General features: G+C 48.5%; 1 protein-coding gene across 1 annotated transcript; it reads right to left on the bottom strand.

Annotated features, from left to right (window-relative positions):
- Nucleotides 1–1,104: 1,104 nt before the first annotated feature.
- Nucleotides 1,105–19,694, bottom strand: LOC141192433 (uncharacterized). Its single transcript, XM_073661957.1, has 7 exons — nt 19,628–19,694; nt 7,523–7,668; nt 7,214–7,393; nt 7,007–7,130; nt 6,827–6,924; nt 6,539–6,629; nt 1,105–3,486 (listed from the first exon to the last, which is right to left on the bottom strand). The coding sequence occupies exons 2-7, from the start codon at nt 7,613–7,615 to the stop codon at nt 2,381–2,383; spliced, it is 1,692 nt and encodes a 563-aa protein (XP_073518058.1). The 5' UTR covers nt 7,616–7,668; nt 19,628–19,694; the 3' UTR covers nt 1,105–2,380.
- Between the last annotated feature and the right edge of the window lie 4,743 nt (nt 19,695–24,437).

Genomic DNA, 24,437 nt, shown 5'->3' with positions numbered 1-24,437 from the left:
ACTAAAGATCTCAAATTTGGACTCATCAGACCAAAGCACAGATTTCCACTGGTCTAATGGCCATTCCTTGTGTTATTTAGCCTAAACAAGTCTCTTCTGCTTGTTGCCTGTCCTTAGCAGTGGTTTCCTAGCAGCTATTTTACCATGAAGGCCTGCTGCACAAAGTCTCCTCTTAACAGTTGTTGAAGAGATGTGTCTGCTGCTAGAACTCTGTGTGGCATTGACCTGGTCTCTAATCTGAGCTGCTGTTAAACTGCGATTTCTGAGGCTGGTGACTCGGATAAACTTATCCTCAGAAGCAGAGGTGACTCTTGGTCTTCCTTTCCTGTGGCAGTCCTCACGTGAGCCAGTTTCTTTGTAGCGCTTGATGGTTTTTGCAACTGCACTTGGGGACACTTTCAAAGTTTGCCCAATTTTTCGCAAAGGTGAACGGATGGACTCTACATGCCTGGTTCCCACCGTGAAGCATGGAGGAGGAGGTGTGATGGTGCTTTTCTGGTGACACTGTTGGGGATTTATTCAAAATTTAAGGCATACTGAACCAGCATGGCTACCACAGCACCTTGCAGCGGCATGCTATTCCATCCGGTTTGCGTTTAGTTGGACCATCATTTATTTTTCAACAGGACAAGGACCCCAAATACACCTCCATGCTGTGTAAGGGCTATTTGACCAAGAAGGAGAGTTATGGGGTGCTACGCCAGATGACCTGGCCTCCACAGTCACCAGACCTCAACCCAATTGAGATGGTTTGGGGTGAGCTGGACCGCAGAGTGAAGGCAAAAGGGCAACAAGTGCTAAGCATCTCTGGGAACTCCTTCAAGATTGTTGGAAGACCATTTCGGGTGACTACCACTTGAAGCTCATCAAGAGAATGCCAAGAGTGTGCAAAGCTGTCATCAAAGCAAAAGGTGGCTACTTTGAAGAACCTAGAATATAAGACATAATTTCAGTTGTTTCATACTTTTTTGTTAAGTATATAATTCCACATGTGTTAATTCATAGTTTTGATGCCTTAAGTGTGAATGTACAATTTTCATAGTCATGAAAATACAGAAAAAAAATTTAAATGAGAAGGTGTGTCCAAACTTTTCGTCTGTACTGTATGTGAGCAATTATATGCGTTTTCCATTGAAATCACAAGGACCCAACTCCTCTGCTTTCCTCACAATGGCCTATTTTACATTGAAAAAATGTATGCGACAGATAATGTCCCTTGGACACTCAGGATCTGGGCCATGATTGCCTATTGTATGGTGCGCTTTTTCAATCTCCAGCTCCTTATCAATAGGATCACCAAGGATATTATTGAATAATGATCGCAGTGTTGGCATAATCACTTGTGCAGATATTATTGCGATTTTCTTCATCATCAACCATATTAAACAGATGGTTTATTTACTGGCTGTGAAGATCCAGTGTTAGTTTCTGAGCATTATGATGGCCTCTAACTTGGACGACATTATCCTCTAATCCCTGTACCTTGTCAGTAAGCTGTGACAGGATAGAAGTGAGGGGACGTATTTCAGTATTGTATTTGGTCTCTCGCCTCTGAATATATTGCTCCATATCTTCTTTAGTAGGGATAGACGCAATCTGATATACAAATAAGTTATGTTGTTCCCCATATCAGAATAACCTGTGGCTGTGGGGGTAAATGTCCCTGTGAAGCAAGCACTGCTCAGTATGGGGACTTTGGTGAGAGTACAGGGAGATTTGTGGAGCTGTTTTCTTGTGAGGTCTACATTAAGAGAGAAGTTGGTGCAAGACTTACAAGCCTGAGCTGTCTGTCATCATGAGGGTTAAGACTGCTTCTTTTTCCATGCTTAGGTGAGGCAGTAATAGCTCCGGAGCAGGAAGATAAGACCTTCCATAAGAAACACGGCATACCAGACATGCTGACGGAGGTGGAGGATCTCAGATTAACCTCTGATCTCTTCTTTCTTTCCCATATCGAAAGTCATGTTTGAGGCTGTAAATTGCTTATAATTCATCCAAGAACACGGTCTGAAGAGAGTGCTTTCAGTGTGTGCGTTCTCTTGGTGCTATGTCCAGGCCATGTCCTTCCTGTTGATGTACAATACGTCTGAAGGTGGCGTTGATTGGCAGCAGGATTGTGTGATGTAGCAATCTTGTGTGATATAACAGCCTTACGGAAACGCAAGTTGTGACACCAATGGAACGGCGCCAGAACAGTAAGTGCGTATGAGTGTTTTTATTTTAACAAGGTCAAACATGAGGAATGAGAAGGAGTTGTCCTAGTAGTGGACAACCCCTTTATGAAGATACAATTTTCGGTTAAAAATGTAAAAGGCTTCTCCCCTGTGTGACTTCTATGAAGTTTGTTAAGAGTTGATTTCCGTGTAAAACATTTCCCACATTAAGAACATGAAAATGGCTTCTCGTCTGTGTGAGTTCTCTGGTGACTAAGAAGTGATGATTTCTTCACAAAACATTTCCCACATTCTGAACAGGAAAAAGGCTTCTCCACTGTGTGATTTCTCTGGTGTATAACCAAACCTGATTTCCAGCTAAAATACTTCCCACATTCTGAACAGGAAAAAGGCTTCTCCCCTGTGTGATTTCTCTGGTGATTAACCAAATCTGATTTCCAGCTAAAACATTTCCCACATTCTGAACAGCAAAAAGGCTTCTCCCCTGTGTGAGTTTTGTTGTGCTTAACCAAATCTGATTTCTGGATAAAACATTTCCCACATTCTGAACAGGAAAAAGGCTTCTCCCCTGTGTGACTTTTCTGGTGATTAACCAAAACTGATTTCCGGCTAAAACATTTCCCACATTTTGAACAGGAAAAAGGCTTCTCCCCTGTGTGAATTCTCTTGTGCTCAACTAAACCTGATTTCCAGCTAAAATATTTTTCACATTCCGAACAGAAAAAAGGCTTCTCCCCTGTGTGAGTCCTCTGGTGATTAACCAGATTTGATTTCTGGTTAAAACATTTCTGACATTCTGAACAGCAAAAAGGCTTCTCTCCTGTGTGAGTTCTCTGATATTTGATTAAACTTGATTTCTCTGTAAAACATTTTTCACTTTCTAAACAAGAAAATGGCTTCTCCTCTGTGTGACTTCTCTGGTGATTAACAAGATCTGATTTCTGGTTAAAAAATTTCCCACACTTGAAACAAGAAAATCTATTCTCTGCTGTGTGAATTTTTTGATGTTTAAGAAAAGACTTTTCGAGGGAAAAACTATTTCCATATTCTGAATGTGAAAATGGCTTCTTTGCTTTAGGAGCAATTTGTTTTTTAATGCTTATTTTGTGACTTTGATTTTCCTTAGTAGTCGGTAATGAATCAGAAGACAGGACGTGTTTCAAAGGATCAGGTGACAGATCTTTGCTGTGAAGGGATGATGGGATATCTGGGTTAATGGCATTCACTTCAATTGTATCCTGTGGGATCCCAAGATCATCAGATTTAAAAATTGAAGACGTCAGCTGTTCCTCTGATCTCCTGGTACAGTCATCTGCCAAGAAGAAAACCAATTATTATTTATGAATAACATATCCTTAAAATTTATATTGTTGAATATTTTTACTTAAACTCTCCGTAAAAATGTACTTTATGTAAAAGTATCATTATTTACCAAGAAAACATCACAGAAAAAAATCAGCCTTACCAACACCAAATCAGATAACAAATGCATTAGCATTTTAGTGTTGGTTGGGTGTACTGGGGTGTCTGTCCATGTGGGGTGCACTTATATAGTGCTGGGCAGCCCTCCTGATGTAATAGTATGGGCATCATTAGGCTAAGCCAGACACTGTGCATCAAACCTACATGTGTGACTGGCGTCCTATGCAAGCTTCTTCTGTGTGCATCTTTAATACTAGGCAACCACCCCCTCCATGAATTGGTATGATTGTGAGTGGTTGCTCCATAAGTATTTTGCACCTGCGCAGCCCCCACCTTTATCATGGGGGTCTGCGGCATCCTGCTAGTGCATTTGTTATATGATTTGGTGTTGGTAAGGCTGTATTTTTTTCTGTGATTTTTTTTAAATTTTGCCCTATGTTAGCCGTCATTATTCATCAAGACAATGACAGTTCACAGTCTAATAGAAAACCTCATAGGATGAACCAGTGGATCGTAGTGTCCAACTGTTTGTTAATTCTGCCTCCCAAATATGGAATAAAAAGCCACCAAACAATGTTATGTAGGTGAAAATAATATCAATAAAAATTTCTACTCATCTCACAAAAAACAAGTCCCCACTCAGGTTCATCATCTGTCAATGGAAAAACAGAGGTTTCCACATTATTAGTGGCTCAAAGGCTTTTGAAAAGCAACATGGCTTCCATAAACCAATCCAGCAATATCTGATCTCCCAAAGTCAGATCTCCCCCTCTCTTCAGAGCCTTGCAGTGCGCCCAAACCACATTTAGCCTCCATGTATTCGGCATTACTATAATGAGAAGACCCCACTTAATTGATGGTGTGTGTCTCCTGGAGCACAATCTGGGCACTATGTGTTGGGTAATAAAATTATATATTTGTAATTTTCAATCTCCAACATCCACTGCGTGCTAATATCCGGAAGTGACTGTGGAGTCAAAATAGTCACTGCTCCTATAGATTAATTCACTGAGGGTTATAATTTCCAAAATGGAGTCACTTTATGGGGATTTCTACTGCTCTGGTTTTATGCAATTTGGTCACATTAGGGCTTCTGTAAATGGTGTGTCCCATCTCCTCTGGGATCTGCTCCTGGGATGTCTGCTTCTGTCACCAGGAGCCGCCTTATTCATTCTGCAGGCGGCGCTGGTGATGGAGGAGACGTCAGAACCAGAAGCTCTGGGCGGCGCAGTCTCTGTCCACCACTAAGATTAGGGTGCCTGGGACCAGTAGTACCATCCAATCTGGCAGTATGGGTGTGTGTGCTGTCCAGCTGGAGTAATCTGCTCCCTGCTTCAGCCAACTGGAAAGCACCACACCCTACTAAAGCTGGAAGCATATTGCTGGAAGCTGCCAGATACAGCCTTGTCCTCCTCTGGTTCAGTCCTCTGTGCTCAGCTCCCGGCTTGTGTATTTGTTTCCTGTTGTGACCTCGGCCCGTTTACTGACTACTCTTGTGTGATTTTGTATTTTCTCTGACCTCCTGGTTCTGACCCGGCTATCTGACTATTGTTCTTGCCATCTCACACCACAGAACATTAGGTAACACTGTGGCCCAAGCTTAGGGGGTCTCTGTCTAAGTCCAAATCCATGTAGAGGGGTTAAAGGATGATGAGCAAGGCAAACCCTGGCATCTGGAAAATGGAGTAGATAGCGCCAAGCCTGTTTGTGGTAGCCATCTTTTGAGGTCCCAGGTGACTATGAGCAGTGCCCCCAATACATTGTGTCCGCACACTATCCCAGCAAAATCTGCATTCAAATAGCTAAATGGCGCTCCTTCCCTTCTTAACCTGCCATGTGCCCAGACAGTAGTGTACAACCGTATATGGGGTATTGTCAGATTCAAGAGAAGTTAGAATATTATTTGTAAGGTCCATTTGTTTCCTATTATCCTTTGTGAAGAATTCCAAAATTATCACCATATAAAGTGACACACGTCAGATTTGAAAAATGGGCCCAGATAGGAACACAAAACTGGCTGCAGGAAGGGGTTAAATCAGAGTATTTTGGGCACTAACTACTGTACTCAAAAACTGTGACTATAGACAAGAACACATCTACTGAAATGATCAAACTCAACAGTCTTCATCAGTAAGTAGTGAGTAACTAGTCGTGAAACCTCTCTGGGGAAATTGGAGTATGGGGCTCGGGGGCTCTTAGTAATCTAAACTATCGTAAGGGATAATATTTTCTGTCAGATGAGTTTCAAGAAGAAATATTAGATTTTCAAAGAGAACTTTTCATAATAGTGCAGAGCTGAGGTGTCTTAAATTTAGCTTAGAGAGATATCATGGCACAGGTGTAATGTTTGCTTTTGTTTAGTTTATCACAATCTGGTTTGAAGTTAGTCGGTTTTAAAAGAAATTGAAAAGTCACGATAAAGGGAAACTGTTGTTATTGTACAGAAATTCACACTTGGCCCTCACTGCAAATTTAATGTTGTAGATCATAAAAGTGAAGTTTGGCCAGAAAGACTAGACCTGGTCTTGTAGGGATCATATGAGGACATTCAGCAGCACAGAAGGGAGAGAAGGTAGATTCATCCAATAAGATATCAGGGATCTAGGAAGCCAACACCATCATTACCATCCGCTTTCTCTTACAGTCGCATCATAATATTTTTCTTCAAGTGATTTTCTGGCTTTGTGGTTTACAGATTTGGGCAGGTAACGTCTCCTAATCACAGGGGGTAGGTGGATCCTCCAGGTTGTAAGTTCTATGGAAAAGGGTTTCAATGCCCAAAATCATTTGAACAGTTTTGGGTGGAGGAGAATGTTGTGGTTTAGAGTCAAAATGGTGATCACACGATTGTGATACGGCCGGACTCCACCACTGATAAAGCAGCCACAGCCGGTGACTGAGAAGAATCTGTGACTTCTCTGCATTTAGTGGTCACTACTCACCTGGGTGGTCATATGTAGGAATCTCCTCTTTACACCGCTCATCACCCCTCACATATGCCTCTATAGTATTAATATAGGTCAGATCTTCACCCTGAAACAAATATTGTAAAAGTCACAAACAGATGAGAAGTCACATCTATGATCGGCTGTAATCCTGCCATCTCCACCGTTCTCATTACACAAATAGAAAACACAAAATACTGGTGGATAAAACAAGACTGAGCACAAGACCTTCACAGCCGTCTACACATCATAGGGGAGATCTCATGATAGCTTCTCTCCATCTACCTGATGATCCTGAGGAACACTGGGATCTTCTTGTTTGCAGTCCAGTGGAAGAAGAGGACGTGGACATCTCTCTGGTGTTGTCCTCTTACTGGATAGATCTGGAGGAAACACATAAGGGACTGAATTCATTCTTTACATACAGATAATTATAGGTCGTGTGTATTTAGTCCTGTCTATTACCTGGTGATGTGAGGGGCTGAGGAACCTCCATCATGACGTCTTTGTACAAATCTTTGTGTCCTTCTAAATACTCCCACTCTTCCATGGAGAAATAGACAGTGACATCCTGACATCTTATAGGAACCTGACACATACAATGATACCGTCATCCCCCCGATCCCTCCATAGCGTTACTGTATAATATCCCAGCATTCCCAGCAGTGTCACCTCTCCAGTTAGCAGCTCAATCATCTTGTAGGTGAGTTCTAGGATCTTCTGGTCATTGATGTCCTCATGTATCAGGGGGTGAGGTGGAAGCTCCGTGATTGGGCTCAGGGGTCTTCCCCATCCCTCAGACACATGGACCTGACAGCGCTCACTAGAGGTCTTCTTCACTATTGTGTAATCCTGGTTATGGAGAGACACATTAATAAATCTCACTACAGACATTTCCAGAGTACTCACCTCTCCAGTTCTGTCCATCTGTTATTCCCATAGATAAGAATGATGTAATGTGACGTCATCAGAATCTCTCACCTCTCCAGTAAGCCGGAAGAGGATCTCTAGGGTGAGGTGTAATATTCTCTCTGCCATCTTGTCTCTATCCATATCCATCTTTGATGATTCCATAAGGAAAATTCTCTTTAATAGATCTTCACTGAGAGGATCTGATATTGTAGGGACTTAAATGAGAAGATGATGAGCCGATGTAACATCATAAAAATCCTGTGTAATAATACAATTACTGGAGATAATAAAGGGAAACATATGAGATTTATTATTTTACAGTATTTCGTTTTCTTCTTTACATCTAGTAATAAAACCTATATATTTTAGGCCACAGACAACAAGCAGTTTCTTCCTTGGAGTCTGCAGCTGAACACGTTTCTCATAGACTCATCTTCCATAAAGCTAATTCTCGTCTCATTTACCGACACTGGAATCGGCATTAGCAATACTGCAGGAGATATTCATTATACATGACATGAGAAATAATTACTTCATGAGGAGGACAACATCTTCATCTTCTACTATGGCTTTAGAAACATATTTAGCCAGAGTCCGTCACTGACTACATCTCCACCAGTCGTCTATATGAATGTATCCCATCTTCCCTGGACTGTAATCTTCTATCACATTAGATCTCATGTTTGATTCACACACAGAAGTTTGAGGCTTTGACACATGGTAAAGTTTTTAATATTATACAGAGTAGTACTATCCCGAATGGGTTCACCTTGCCATGGTGGGATAGCTTTCATGCTATTTTTGATCAAAAACAGACCGCCGGGGAGAGCCGCCTGAAAAATGCTTGGGTTTCCCATAGACTTACATTGGGCTCGTTGCTTGGGTCGAGCACCCGAGTATTCCAATGTGCTCAACCCGAGCATGGAGCACCCGAGCATTTTAGTGCTCGCCCATCACTAGTTCTGAGTTTAAATCCCTGGTGCAGAAAAAATAAACTTTTGTTTTTTAAATGATGTTGGCGAGCACACAAATTTCACTGATGCTTGGCTTTGATATCTGACGACTTTTCTCATACATCAGAATAAGAATCACAATTACTTTTAGACCCCCTGAGTATTATCATGGTTAATCTCATAAGCCAAGAAAAACCTGTAGGGACACTGAACTTTTTATTATTAATTATATTATTATTATTATTATTATTACTACTATTATCCTTTCAAACCAAAACTATGTGACACAGATGCCTTACCATTAAGCTGTAGGTTCATTATTTGATTATTTAGGTAGTGATATATAATAATAATTACATAGCAAAAGTAAATTGGGAGTTTGCAGCCAGTTCTTGGGTGGATGGAAAGAAAAATTGACAATAAAGAAATGTTATTATTAGACCCCTTTAAGAAATTATGCAAATAAGATAAGATAAGATAAGATAAGATATACTTTATTTATCCCGGAGGAAATTGCGGTATCACAGCAGCAGAACACAGATCTCGAACATGACACATATGATAACAAAACATTTGGAATACTTTAGACATTGCTTTTCAGACATTTGTTAAACACCCCCATAGCTGTTGGAACAAACGATCTCCTGTATTTTTCCTTTTTACACCTTAGTTGTATTAGGCGATTGCTGAATGTGCTCTTCTGTTTCGCAAACAGTTCATAAAGCGGGTGTGTGTTGTTGCCCATTATAGCTCTGCACTTCTTCTTAATCCTATCCTCTACCACCTCTTCAAAAGTCCCAAGCTGTAGGCCCACCGTCGCGCTAGCCTTCTTTATAAGTTTGTTGAGCTTGTTGGCGTCAGCAACACGCACACTGTTACCCCAGCAAATTATTGCCGCAAAGGTGGCACTAGCCACAATGGATTGGTAGAACACCTCAAGCATTTTGCCACACACATTAAAAGACCTTAACTTCCTTAGGAAGTACAATCTACTCATCCCCTTCTTGTAGACCTTCTCCATGTGGCACTTCCAGTCTAGCTTGCTATCCAGGTAAACCCCCAAATATTTGAAACTGTCCACCATCTCCACATCCTGACCGTCAATGGTAACAGGTAGGCATACCTTCTTGCACCTTCCATAGCTCATCACCAACTCCCTGGTTTTCTTAACATTTAGTTCTAGATGGTTAGCCTGGCACCATACTACAAAGTCCGCAACCACCCTTCTATATTCCTCTTCGTCCTGGTCCTTCCCAATACCGCCAACTATCACAGAGTCATCCGAGTACTTCTGGAGGTGACAACGGTCTGATTTATACTGAAAGTCAGCTGTGTACAATGTAAAGAGGAATGGCGACAGCACTGTTCCCTGCGGGGCTCCGACACTGCTCAGTACACTATCTGATGTAGCCGTCCCCCACCTAACAAACTGTGGCCTATCCGACAGGTAGTCAATTATCCAATTCACAAGTCCCTCATCCACCGCCATTTTAATCAACTTTCCTCGCAGTAAGAGTGGCTGTAATGTGTTGAACGCACTAGAGAAATCAAAGAACAAAGCACGCACTGTGGTTCCATCATTGTCCAAAAAGGAATGTACTGTTTGTAGCAGAGACGCTACAGCATCGTCCACACCCAGTCCCTGCCGGTACGCAAACTGAAGAGCATCAGTATGCGCCATCACCCTCGGACACAAGTGAGCAAGTACTATTCTCTCCAAGGACTTCATCGCATGCGATGTTAAGGCCACCGGTCTATAGTCCCCCGGGGAAGCCGGGAAGGTAGTCTTGGGAATCGGCACCAGGCAGGAAGTCTTCCATAGCACTGGTACTCTCTTTGATTGTAAGCTCTGGTTAAAGAGATGCTGGAAGACAGTACATAACTCATTTGCACACACTCTGAGGACACGTGGACTGAGACCGTCAGGCCCTGCTGCTTTGCCAATGGCCAGCTTACTAAACTGGTCCCTCACGTCATTTTTGGAGACCGAGAAATGATCTATTTCACCCCCTGTTAATTTAGCTAGTTGTTCCCCGGCCTCCTCCCCCTTCCCTGCTGCTACCGCACCTTTATTGCTGAATCTATTGAAGAACTGATTCATTTCATTAGCCATTATAAGTCCACCACCCCCCTGCTCCGACCTTGCCTTAAACCCAGTCACTAGCTTCATTCCAGCCCACACCTCTCTGGAGCTTTTTTGTGCAAATTGATTTTCTAATTTAACTCTGAATGCCTCACGGGCAATCTTAATTTTCCCCTTTAGGTCTCGCTGTATAATTTTCAATGCCTCCTTGTCCTTCCTTTTAAAAGCCAGTTTTTTCATGTTTAGTAAATGTTTCAACTCTTTTGTAATCCATGGCTTATTGTTTGCATAACACCGAATCTCTTGAACAGGTACTACAATGTCCATACAGAAGTTGATGTAATCAGTAACTCTGCCAGTAATCTCATTAACATTACATTTCTCTTTCATGGTACACAACACCTCCCAGTCTGTACAGTCAAAGCAGTCTTGTAATGCCTCCTCTGCTGCTGGACACCACTTCCTTATCTTTTTAATTGTCACTGGTTGTTTGCGGACGTCTGGTTGGTAAGCAGGAGACAATAGTATGAGGTTGTGGTCAGATTTCCCCAGGGGGGGTAATGCAGCCGATGAATAAGCATTCTTAACATTAGCAAAGAGGAGATCCAGTGTGTTGTTGTCCCGTGTAGGACATTTGACATATTGATAGAACTTTGGTATTGCAGATGAGATCTTTACTCGATTGAAATCCCCAGAAATTACAGTTAGAGAGTTTGGGTGTTTAGTCTGAAGCCGGGCCATCACCCTTGACAACACATCCCCAGCAGCCTCTGGGTTCGCAGATGGTGGTATATACATCACAACTACAATAACAAGAGTGAATTCTCTAGGCAGATAGTAAGGCCTGAGGCCCACTGCTAACAGTTCAATATTTGGACAGCAATGTTTCTCCTTAACAGTTACATGCCCCTGATTGCACCATCTGTTGTTAATGTAGAGTATCACTCCTCCACCTTTTTTCTTGCCGCATCTAACTCTCTCTCTATCAGCCCGAACCATTTGAAACCCTGGTACCGAGACACATGAATCTGGGACCTCCTCATGCAGCCAGGTTTCTGTAAAGCACATGAGACTGCATTCCCTAAACTCCTTCTGGGTCTTACTCAGAGCCAGCAGTTCATCCGACTTATTTCCCAGCGATCGTACGTTACCCATGATAATGGATGGGACCACTGGTTTAAACCTTCTCCTCCAGGACTTGATCTTCTTGCCTGCTCTGCAGCCTCTGAAAGGTCTCCTTATTTCCCGTGGAACATTCAGTATTGCCACTGCTGGAGAAGACTTTATCCTGCGCAGTTCCAGAAGACGATCCCTAGAATACACTGCTCGTTTAGCAACAGACCTAGGGTCCACCATCCCGTCATTATTTCCACCCGTCACACCAGTCCTCTCCATGGCAAATCGTATACAGTGACCTCCACCGCTCACATATGGCTGTATCCCTGTCACAGGCTGTGGGTAGCAGCATGCATCCTTCAGTAGCATTAGCTGAGATGGTCCGTATTGCGTGCCCCAGAGTGTCTGTACCTGCAGGAGACTTGTAAGTGGTGGAAGAAGATCCAGGTGCAGATCTCGTGCTGTGTGCCCAGCAGCAGTTGATAGTGTGGGAAGTGTTGTATCTTCCATCCCCAATAGACGAGTATACAGGAACGTTGCAATCCAGAGAAGGTAATAAAATAATAAAATAAAATAACTGTAACAAAACTGTAACTAAAATAAAGTAGAAGCTTCTGCTGCTGCAATGGGCTGCCAGTAGTCCGGCGCCGTATTGTCTCCACAATCTAGCAGAGAGGCAGACAGGCATGTCCACACCCTCCGGAGTCAGAAAGTGAATGAACAGTCACTTGGAAATAGATATGTAGCAAATTAGTGCCTCCCAATTTACTTTGGCTATGTAATTTACCATGCAAATAGACAGCTTGTCTGAAACTCTTAACACGTCAGGATGACAATCAAAATGTCAGATATTAAAAAGTAAAACACCCCTGTAGTTTGTGTGCTAAATAGGGATAGTTAAAAAAATAATAATAATAATAATATTTCTATTGGGATTTGAACTGTGACACTTTAGTTTCAGAGGCTGATGCCTTACCATTGAGCTATCCAGGCAAGTGATAGTAACTGGCAGCTTTTCTTGTCTTATGAGATCAACCATGAAAATACTCAGGGTGACTAAAAGTCATTGTGATTCTGATGTTTGAAGAAAGTCACACATCAGACTCACACATCAAAATCAAACATCATTTGAATCTGTCTTGCTAGCAGTCTGTGCATAAGTCCCAATGAGTTTCAATCAGATTTGCACTGAAAATCATATAACTAAATGGAACTCCTAGGTTTCTTCAACTGAGTTAATAGCTCAGTGGTTAGTGCACTGGTGTCTGGATACAGAATTTTAGGTTCAAGTCCCATCAGCGAACAGTGACTTTTTTTATTATTATTATTACAGTTGTAAAAGTCACTTATCAAAGTCACTTGTGAGAAACATTTGTCAGACAGGGTATTTAGCCTCAAACTGACATCATTATGATGTTTGATTTTGATATCTGATCATGTCCTAAAATGGACACTGTACTCCTGTGACTGTGTTAACCCCTCTAGTTGCTGGATGCTTCTGGAGCACAACACTTCCTGTCTCATGTGCTTGTGTTACTGCTAATAGTTGCTGAATGCTTTTAAAGCAACAGCACTACTTCTGCATGTCACACTCTGCAACAGCACTAATTCTGGATGTCACAATGGGCATTGCAGAAAATGACCTTGGTGGATAACGTTCAGGCCTTCCTAACGGTGTTTGAAAGGGTCGCTGAGAGGGAGAAACTTATGCCAGAGCAGTGGGCTGAGGTATTGGCACCATACTTGACGGTAGAGCCCCAGAAGGTGTACTATGATTTAGCTTTGCAGGACGCCAAAGGGTATGGCAAGCTAAAAACTGAGATTCTCGCCCACTTGGGGGTGACAATGACTATCAGGGAGCAGTGGGTTCACCGCTGGGGTAATCATCGGGACAAACCACCTCGCTTCCAAATGTTTGACCTGTTGCACCTGGTCCAGAAGTTGCTGGTACCGGATTCCCCTACACCTGCGCAGATGGTAGAGCGGGTGGTGATGGACCGGTTTGTGCACTCCCTGCCAAGGCCCATACAGACTTGGGTTGCCCAGGGTGATCCTTGGAATGCGGATGACCTGGTTGGACTGGTCGAGAGATACCAGGGGGTTGAAGGTTCCTTGGGAAGGCAGCCCACTCCATACTGGGGTTCCCAACAGGGGGTTGAGACTGAAAAGGGGGTGGGCCATTCAGGGTCCAAAGGGGTGGGGGAGGTGGAGCCTAAGGTCCCTACAGGTGATGTTGTTTACTGGAGGTGCCACGGCCCAGGCCATATAGCCGCCCGTTGTCCGCTGAGCCGATGGACTGCAGCATAGGACGCCATTGTTCATATTATGCTTATCCGACCTGCAGTGTGAAGTGTCAACCCAGCGAGGGGCCACAAGCATGTACTGTGAAGGTGAACGGACAGGAGGTAACAGCACTGCTAGAATAAGGGAGTCTGGTGACTCTTATGATGGCCACCCTTCCTCTTCAAATGATCCCAGGGAAAAAAAGTTGGCGTTCGGTGCATTCATGGTGATGCTAAGGACTACCCCATGGCCAGAGTAGACATTGAAATGGCTCACAGTACTGAGTCCCACGAGGTCGGCGTCGTTCAGGACTTGTTGCACCCTATTACTATAGGCTGGGACTTGTGTTTATTTCGGGATGTGTCGGGGAAGAGTTCCAGGTTCGCTGGCTCAGATAAGAAACCAGTTAACCCTGAGGAGGTATCACCACACCCAAAGTCAGACAGGTTTCCCTTTTGTGTCTGCCATTCCGGAGTTAGGGGTGACCAGCGAGAATTTTGGGTTTGCCCAACATAGGGACCTAACTCTGAAGGAAGCCTTTAATAATGTCACTGTTATAAATGGGGTTACACAGGAGCTGGGGGCTGACACAAGATTTCCCCATTTTATGATGAGTGGGGAGTCGTTGTACCGGGTCAAGAAAGTGAGGGAGGAGCGAGTGGAGCAGTTAATAGTGCCGGGCCCCTATAGACAGAAGGTGTTGGACATGGCCCATTGACATGTCTTGGGGGGATATCTGGGAGTGGAAAAAACGCAGGAACAGATTGTGCAGAGGTTCTATTGGCCCGGATGTAAGTATTGCAAGTCTTGCCCTACACGCCAGTTAACCGCCCCCACCTCTCACTTTCGAAGTCGCCTTGTGCCTTTGCCCATTATTGTAGAGCATTCAAGAGGATTGCTATGGAAATTGGTTGGTCCCCTGATTGAATCTGCTCGTGGGCAACATCAGTATACACTGCTCAAAAAAATAAACGGAACACTCAAATAACACATCCTAGATCTGAATTAATGAAATATTCTCATTGAATACTTTGTTCTGTACAAAGTTGAATGTGCTGACAACAAAATCACACAAAAATCATCAATGAAATCAAATTTATTAACCAATGGGGGCCTGGATTTGGAGCCACCCCCAAAATTAAAGTGGAAAAACACACTACAGGCTGCTCCAACTTTGATGTAATGTCCTTAAAACAAGTCAAAATGAGGCTCAGTATTGTGTGTGGCCTCTACGTGCCTGTATGACCTCCCTACAATGCCTGGGCATGCTCCTGATGAGGTTGCAGATGGTCTCCTGTGGGATCTTCTTCAGGATGGCACTTCAATGCGAGCTGTGGCAAAAAGGTTTGCTGTGTCTGTCAGCGTAGTGTCCAGAGGCTGGAGGCGCTACCAGGAGACAGGCCAATACACCAGGAGACGTGAAGGGGGCTGTAGGAGAGCAACAACCCAGCAGCAGGACCGCTACCTCCTCCTTTGTGCAAGGATGAACAGGAGGAGCACTGCCAGAGCCCTGCAAAATGACCTCCAGCAAGCCACAAATGTGCATGTGTCTGCACAAACGGTTAGAAACCGACTCCATGAGGGTGGTATGAGGGCCCGACATCCACAGATGGGGGTTGTGCTCACAGCCCAACACCGTGCAGGACGTTTGGCATTTGCCAAAGAACACCAGGATTGGTAAAGTCGCCACTGGCGCCCTGTGCTCTTTTCAGATGAAAGCAGGTTCACGCTGAGCACATGTGACAGATGTGACAGAGTCTGGAGATGCCGTGGAGAGCGATCTGCAGCCTGCAACATCCTTCAGCATGACTGGTTTGGCAGTGGGTCAGTAATGGTGTGGGGTGGCATTTCTTTGGAGGGCCGCACAGCCGTCCATGTGCTCGCCAGAGGTCGCCTGACTGCCATTAGGTACCGAGATGAGATCCTCAGACCCCTTGTGAGACCATATGCTGGTGCGGTTGGCTCCGGGTTCCTCCTAATGCAGGACAATGCCAGACCTCATGTGGCTGGAGTGTGTCAGCAGTTCCTGCAAGATGAAGGCATTGAAGCTATGGACTGGCCTGCCTGTTCCCCAGACCTGAATCCGATTGAGCACATCTGGGACATCATGTCTCGCTCCATCCACCGTCACATTGCACCACAGACTGTCCAGGAGTTGGCGGATGCTTTAGTCCAGGTCTGGGAGGAGATCCCACAGGAGACCATCCGCCGCCTCATCAGGAGCATGCCCAGGAATTGTAGGGAGGTCAAACAGGCACGTGGAGGCCACACACAATACTGAGCCTCATTTTGACTTGTTTTAAGGACATTACATCAAAGTTGGATCAGCCTGTAGTGTGTTTTTCCACTTTAATTTTGGGGGTGACTCCAAATCCAGGCCTCCATTGGTTAATACATTTGATTTCCATTGATGATTTTTGTGTGATTTTGTTGTCAGCACATTCAACTTTGTACAGAACAAAGTATTCAATGAGAATATTTCATTCATTCAGATCTAGGATGTGTTATTTGAGTGTTCCCTTTATTTCTTTGAGCAGTGTATATTGGTTATCCTGGACTATGCCACACGCTTTCCTGAAGCGATTCCATTGAGAGACTCCATCGCAAAGAGTATAGCCTGCGAGTTAGTCCATAGTTTTTCCCCCGAACAGGCTCACCAAAGGGAGATACTCACCGACCAGGGAACTCCCTTTATGAGTAAGGTGATGAGGGAGTTATGCAAAGTCCTGTAATTCTCCCAGGTGAGGACTTCAGTATACCATCCTAAGACAGATGGCATTGTCGAAAGGTTTAACAAGACTCTGAAGAGTATGCTGAGAAAGGCCATAGAAAGGGCCGCAGAGACGGGGATTGTCTCCTACCGTATCTCTTGTTCTCCATCCGAGAGGTTCCACAGGTCTCTACAGGGTTCTCGCCATTAAAACTCCTGTATGGTTGACATCCGCGGGGTCTCCTGGATGTTGCAAAGGAAACCTAGGAAGCGGAGGTGTCGCCCCACAGGAGCGTTATCGAGCACGTCGCTCTGATGCAGGAGAGGATTGCGAAGGTGATGCCCATTATGAAAGAACATCTCCTCCAGGCACAAGAAGCTCATGCCAGAGTCTACAACCGGTCAGCCAGAGTGATCCAATTCAATCCAGGAGACAGAGTGCTTGTGCTAATTCCTACGGTGTGGGAGTAGATCCCACAGCACCCTCAGGTCCGGGTCGACCACAAGTACATACTAGTGTTTTCTGAGGATATTAAAGATACGGTCACTGTGATTGTGACAAGTTTCTATTACTTGTGTTATTCCATATTTTTCTTGGTCTCTCGGTTAGGCATGGAGGAGTGTCTGTCTCTCCTGTTTTTCTGCAAACAATCGTGCGGAATCCAAAATAAACAGTGGGTACCTTATTCATTGAATCTGGTGTTCATGTCTATTGCCTGTATATTAACATCTGTGACATTAGAGCAGTTTCTACTCAACTGTAAAAATTGGCCCCATGGATATTGCTTGTTTTTTTTTTTTTAGTAATTTAATAGTTTATTAGTGCTCATAGGTTAATGGTAGATGAGTGGCCCTAGGGTCCCATCCCGTACTTTCTTGATTGGTACATCCAGGAAAGGCAACTGGTAATAATTAAACTCTGATATAAATCTAAGTCCCACTCTATGGGTATTGAGTTCCCTGACAAATTCAAGAAATTGCTCACTCGTCTCTGACCAGATGATAAAAATGTTGTCAATATATCTATATAATACCCCAATATATGAATGCCACCACTTATGATCATCCCTGAATATTGTGGTTTCCTCCTATGAGCCCAGGAATAGGTTAGCATACGAGGGGGCACAGGGGCTCCCCATCGCAGTACCCCTGAACTGGTGGAAGTACTTCCTGTCAAAAAGAAATATGTTGGGAGTAAGTGTGAGTTTTAGAAGATCCTCCATGAAGTCATTATGTCTACTACACTCTATTGATCTTGATTTCAAGAAACGACTTACTCCTCTGATACCGTCCTCATGCGGTATATTACTGTACAAAGCCTCGATATCAAGTAAGGCCTGCTCCATTACATGCATGTATACATGCTCGAGGGTCTACATGTAGGGGAGCAGGCAAAGGGAAAACCAACTCCAGAGGGATTATTCCAACTGCAGGACCTCAGGACTTATTCCAACTGCAGGACCTCAGGCGGGACTGTGGAAATATTATACTGTGTGTAGGGGGATGGTGGTAGTGTAGGAACAGAATATACAACTGTTTATATGGAATGTGTTCATTCCCTTTTAATCCTGATATATTTCATGTTCATCCCATGTGCAAGATACACAAGAAATCCATAATATCTCTCCATATGTTTGGACCTGTAAGTTTTTATGTTCATTCTTTTTATTTATTCCTGATCTTCATTCTTTTTAGTACGTCCCTGAACATTAAACTGTGTGGGGGGCATCATACATCCTGCATAAAGGGCATAATGGGGGCATTACACTGTGTGGGGGCATCAAACATACTGCATAAGGGGCATAATGGGGGCATTACAATGTGTGGGGGCATCAAACATACTGCATAAGGGGCATAATGGGGGCATTACACTGTGTGGGGGCATCATACATCCTGCATAAGGGGCATTACACTGTGTGGGGGGCATCATACATACTGCATAAGGGGCATAATGGGGGCATTACACTGTGTGGGGGCATCATACATACTGCATAAGGGGCATAATGGGGCATTACACTGTGTGGGGGCATCAAATATACTGCATAAGGGGTATTATGGGGGCATTACACTGTGTGGGGGCATCATACATACTACATAAGGGGCATAATGGGGGCATCATACATCCTGTATAAGGGGCATAATGGGGGCATTACACTGTATGAGGGCATCATACATACTGCATAAGGGGCATAATGGGGGCATTACACTGTGTGGGGGCATCATACATCCTACATAAGGGGCATAATGGGGGAATTACACTGTGTGGGGCATCATACATCCTGCATAAGGGGCATAATGGGGGCATTACACTGTGTGGGGGCATCATACATCCTGCATAAGGGGCATAATGGGGGCATTACACTGTGTGGGGGCATCATACATCCTGCATAAGGGGCATAATGGGGGCATTACACTGTGGGGCATCATACATCCTGTATAAGGGGCATAATGGGGGCATTACACTTTGTGGGGATATTCATACTGCATAAGGGGCATAATGGGGGCATTACACTGTGTGGGGGCATCATACATCCTGCATAAAGGGCATAATGGGGGTATTACACTGTGTGGGGGCATCATACATACTACATAAGGGGCATAATGGGGGCATTACACTGTGTGGGGGTATCATACATACTACATAAGGGGCATAATGGGGGCATTACACTGTGGGGGGCAACATACATCCTGCATAAGGGGCATAATGGGGGCATTACACTGTGAGGGGCATCATACATACATCCTGCATAAGGGGCATAATGGGGGCATTACACTGTGGGGGCATCATACATACTGCATAAGGGGCATAATGGGGGCATTACACTGTGGGGCCAGTAAAGGGGTCCTGTACTATGAGAACAATACGTTTCCTCCCTTCCTGTCTCCATAGTTGGGTCGTATGTATCTATTACAGGAAACAGAACAAAAACCTTATGATTCTTATAAAGGGGCAACACAAGACCCCAAAAGAGTCTCCGTGCTGAAGGGGTTAATGCCCCCTGCACCCAGTAATGGGGGCCTCCACATACCTCCACCTGCAGAGCCGCCACCACATATATGGCTGCTCTGTGCGCACAGGACCTGTGATGAGGTCACAGGAGGGGAGGAGTCAGGGGTCACATGATCAGGGGCCTCAGTGGATGCAGGACTCTGCTGTGCTGGTTGTCATGGTGCTGGATGAGCTGAAGTTTATGTGTGGGGTCAGGAGGGGTTTACAGTGTGGATGTAGCAGAGCCGCGTGTGTACGAGGTGTACGGAGCAGAGCCGCGTGTGTACGAGGTGTACGGAGCAGAGCCGCGTGTACGAAGTGTACGGAGCGGAGCCGTGCGTGTACGAGGTGTACGGAGCAGAGCCGTGTGTGTACGAGGTGTACGGAGCGGAGCCGCGTGTGTACGAGGTGTACGGAGCGGAGTCACGCGTGTACGAGATGTACGGAGCGGAGCCACGCGTGTACTAGGTGTACGGAGCAGAGCCGTGTGTGTACGGAGCAGAGCCGCGTGTGTAAGAGGTGTACGGAGCAGAGCCGCGTGTGTACGAGGTGTACGGAGCAGAGCCGTGTGTGTACGAGGCGTACGGAGCAGAGCCGTGTGTACGAGGTGTACGGAGCAGAGCCGCGTGTGTACGAGGTGTACGGAGCGAAGCCGCGTGTGTACGAGGTGTACGGAGCGGAGCCGCGTGTGTACGAGGTGTACGGAGCGGAGCCGCGTGTGTATGAGGTGTACGGAGCGGAGCCGCGTGTGTACGAGGTGTACGGAGCGGAGCCGCGTGTGTACGAGGTGTACGGAGCGGAGCCGCGTGTGTACGAGGTGTACGGAGCGGAGCCGCGTGTGTACGAGGTGTACGGAGCGGAGCCGCGCGTGTACGAGGCGTACGGAGCGGAGCCGCGCGTGTACGAGGAGTACGGAGCGGAGCCGCGCGTGCACGAGGCGTACGGAGCGGAGCCGCGCGTGCACGAGGCGTACGGAGCGGAGCCGCGCGTGCACGAGGCGTACGGAGCGGAGCCGCGCGTGCACGAGGCGTACGGAGCGGAGCCGCGCGTGCACGAGGCGTACGGAGCGGAGCCGCGCGTGCACGAGGCGTACGGAGCGGAGCCGCGCGTGTACGAGGCGTACGGAGCGGAGCCGCGCGTGTACGAGGCGTACGGAGCGGAGCCGCGAGTGTACGAGCTGTACGGAGCGGAGCCGCGCCTGTACGAGCTGTACGGAGCGGAGCCGCGCGTGTACGAGGCGTACGGAGCCGAGCCGTGTGTACGTGGCGTGTGGAGCGGACCCGCGTGTAAGAGGTGTATGGAGCGGAGCCGTGTGTGTACGAGGTGTACGGAGCAGAGCCGTGTGTACGGAGCAGAGCCGCGCGTGTACGAGGTGTACGGAGCAGAGCCGCGTGTACGAGGTGTACGGAGCAGAGCCGTGTGTACGGAGCAGAGCCGCGTGTGTACGAGGTGTACGGAGCGGAGCCGCGTGTGTACGAGGTGTAGGGAGCAGAGCCGCGTGTGTACTAGGTGTAGGGAGCGCAGCCGCATGTGTACGAGGTGTACGGAGCGGAGCCGCGTGTGTATGAGGTGTACGGAGCGGAGCCGCGTGTGTACGAGCTTTACGGAGCGGAGCCGCGCGTGTATGAGCTGTACGGAGCGGAGCCGCGCGTGTACGAGGCGTACGGAGCGGAGCCGTGTGTACGAGGCGTGTGGAGCGGACCCGCGTGTAAGAGGTGTATGGAGCGGAGCCGCGTGTGTACGAGGTGTACGGAGCAGAGCCGCGTGTGTACGAGGTGTACGGAGCGAAGCCGCGTGTGTACGAGGTGTACGGAGCGGAGCCGCGTGTGTACGAGGTGTACGGAGCGGAGCCGCGTGTGTACGAGGTGTACGGAGCGGAGCCGCGTGTGTACGAAGTGTACGGAGCGGAGCCGCGTGTGTACGAGGTGTACGGAGCGGAGCCGCGTGTGTACGAGGTGTACGGAGCGGAGCCGCGTGTGTACGAGGTGTAGGGAGCGGAGCCGCGTGTGTACGAGGTGTAGGGAGCGGAGCCGCGTGTGTACGAGGTGTACGGAGCGGAGCCGCGTGTGTACGAGGTGTACGGAGCGGAGCCGCGTGTGTACGAGGTGTACGGAGCGGAGCCGCGTGTGTACGAGGTGTATGGAGCGGAGCCGCGTGTGTACGAGGTGTACGGAGCGGAGCCGCGTGTGTACGAGATGTACGGAGCGGAGCCACGTGTGTACTAGGTGTACGGAGCGGAGCCGCGTGTGTAAGAGGTGTACGGAGCGGAGCCGCGTGTGTACGAGGTGTACGGAGCGGAGCCGCGCGTGTACGAGGTGTACGGAGCGGAGCCGCGCGTGTACGAGGTGTACGGAGCGGAGCCACGCGTGTACGAGCTGTACGGAGCGGAGCCGCGCGTGTACGAGCTGTACGGAGCGGAGCCGCACGTGTATGAGCTGTACGGAGCGGAGCCGCGCGTGTACGAGGCGTACGGAGCGGAGCCGTGTGTACGAGGCGTGTGGAGCGGACCCGCGTGTAAGAGGTGTATGGAGCGGAGCCGCGTGTGTACGAGGTGTACGGAGCAGAGCCGCGTGTGTACGAGGTGTACGGAGCGAAGCCGCGTGTGTACGAGGTGTACGGAGCGAAGCCGCGTGTGTACGAGGTGTACGGAGCGGAGCCGCGTGTGTACGAGGTGTACGGAGCGGAGCCGCGTGTGTACGAGGTGTACGGAGCGGAGCCGCGTGTGTACGAGGTGTACGGAGCGGTGCCGCGTGTGTACGAGGTGTACGGAGCGGAGCCGCGTGTGTACGAGGTGTACGGAGCGGAGCCGCGCGTTTACGAGGAGTACGGAGCGGAGCCGCGCGTGTACGAGGCGTACGGAGCGGAGCCGCGCGTGCACGAGGCGTACGGAGCGGAGCCGCGCGTGCACGAGGCGTACGGAGCGGAGCCGCGCGTGCACGAGACGTACGGAGCGGAGCCGCGCGTGCACGAGGCGTACGGAGCGGAGCCGCGCGTGCACGAGGCGTACGGAGCGGAGCCGCGCGTGCACGAGGCGTACGGAGCGGAGCCGCGCGTGTACGAGGCGTACGGAGCGGAACCGCGCGTGTACGAGGCGTACGGAGCGGAGCCGCGAGTGTACGAGCTGTACGGAGCGGAGCCGCGCCTGTACGAGCTGTACGGAGCGGAGCCGCGCGTGTACGAGGCGTACGGAGCGGAGCCGTGTGTACGTGGCGTGTGGAGCGGACCCGCGTGTAAGAGGTGTATGGAGCGGAGTCGCGTGTGTACGAGGTGTACGGAGCAGAGCCGTGTGTACGGAGCAGAGCCGCGTGTGTACGAGGTGTACGGAGCGGAGCCGCGTGTGTACGAGGTGTACGGAGCGGAGCCGCGTGTGTACGAGGTGTACGGAGCAGAGCCGCGTGTGTACGAGGTGTACGGAGCAGAGCCGCGTGTGTACGAGGTGTACGGAGCGGAGCCGCGTGTGTACGAGGTGTACGGAGCAGAGCCGCGTGTGTACGAGGTGTACGGAGCGGAGCCGCGTGTGTACGAGGTGTACGGAACGGAGCCGCGTGTGTACGAGGTGTACGGAGCGGAGCCGCGTGTGTACGAGGTGTACGGAGCGGAGCCGCGTGTGTACGAGGTGTACGGAACGGAGCCGCGTGTGTACGAGGTGTACGGAGCGGAGCCGCGTGTGTACGAGGTGTACGGAGCGGAGCCGCGCGTGTACTAGGTGTACGGAGCAGAGCCGCGCGTGTAAGAGGTGTACGGAGCGGAGCCGCATGTGTACGAGGTGAGCGGAGCCGCGTGTGTACGAGGTGTACGGAGCGGAGCCGCGCGTGTACGAGGCGTACGGAGCGGAGACGCGTGTACGAGGCGTGTGGAGCGGACCCGCGTGGAAGAGGTGTACGGAGCGGAGCCGCGTGTGTACGAAATGTACTTAGCGGAGCCGTGTGTGTACGAGGTGTACAGAGCGGAGCCGCGAGTGTACGGAGCAGAGCCGCGTGTGTACAAGGTGTACGAAGCGGAGCCGCGTGTGTACGAGGTGTACGGAGCGGAGCCGCGTGTGTACGAGGTGTACGGAGCGGAGCCGCGTGTGTAGGAGGTGTACTTAGTGGAGCCGTGTGTGTACGAGGTGTACAGAGCGGAGCCGCGTGTGTACGGAGCATAGCCGCGTGTGTACGAGGTGTACGAAGCGGAGCCGCGTGTGTACGAGGTGCACGGAGCGGAGCCGCTTGTGTACGAGGTGTACGGAGCGGAGCCGCGCGTGTACGAGCTGTACGGAGCGGAGCCGCGCGTGTACGAGCTGTACGGAGCGGAGCCGCGCGTGTACGAGCTGTACGGAGCGGAGCCGCGCGTGTACGGGCTGTACGGAGCGGAGCCGCGTGTGTACGAGGCGTACGGAGCGGAGCCGTGTGTACCTGGCGTGTGGAGCGGACCCGCGCGTAAGAGGTGTATGGAGCGGAGCCGCGTGTGTACGAGGTGTACGGAGCAGAGCCGTGTGTACGGAGCAGAGCCGCGTGTGTACGAGGTGTACGGAGCAGAGCCGCGTGTGTACGAGGTGTACGGAGCGGAGCCGCACGTGTACGAGGCGTACGGAGCGGAGCCGCGCGTGTACGAGGCGTACGGAGCGGAGCCGCGCGTGTACGAGGCGTACGGAGCGGAGCCGCGCGCGTACGAGGCGTACGGAGCGGAGCCGCGCGTGTACGAGGCGTACGGAGCGGAGCCGCGCGTGTACGAGGCGTACGGAGCGGAGCCGCGAGTGTACGAGCTGTACGGAGCGGAGCCGCGCCTGTACGAGCTGTACGGAGCGGAGCCGCGCGTGTACGAGGCGTACGGAGCGGAGCCGTGTGTACGTGGCGTGTGGAGCGGACCCG

This window comes from Phyllobates terribilis, unplaced genomic scaffold, assembly GCF_046119375.1.
Source record: "Phyllobates terribilis strain yellow unplaced genomic scaffold, ASM4611937v1 Scaffold_61__1_contigs__length_8056638, whole genome shotgun sequence".
Lineage (NCBI taxonomy): Eukaryota > Metazoa > Chordata > Amphibia > Anura > Dendrobatidae > Phyllobates > Phyllobates terribilis.
This window is presented reverse-complemented; position numbering and strand designations above follow the sequence as displayed.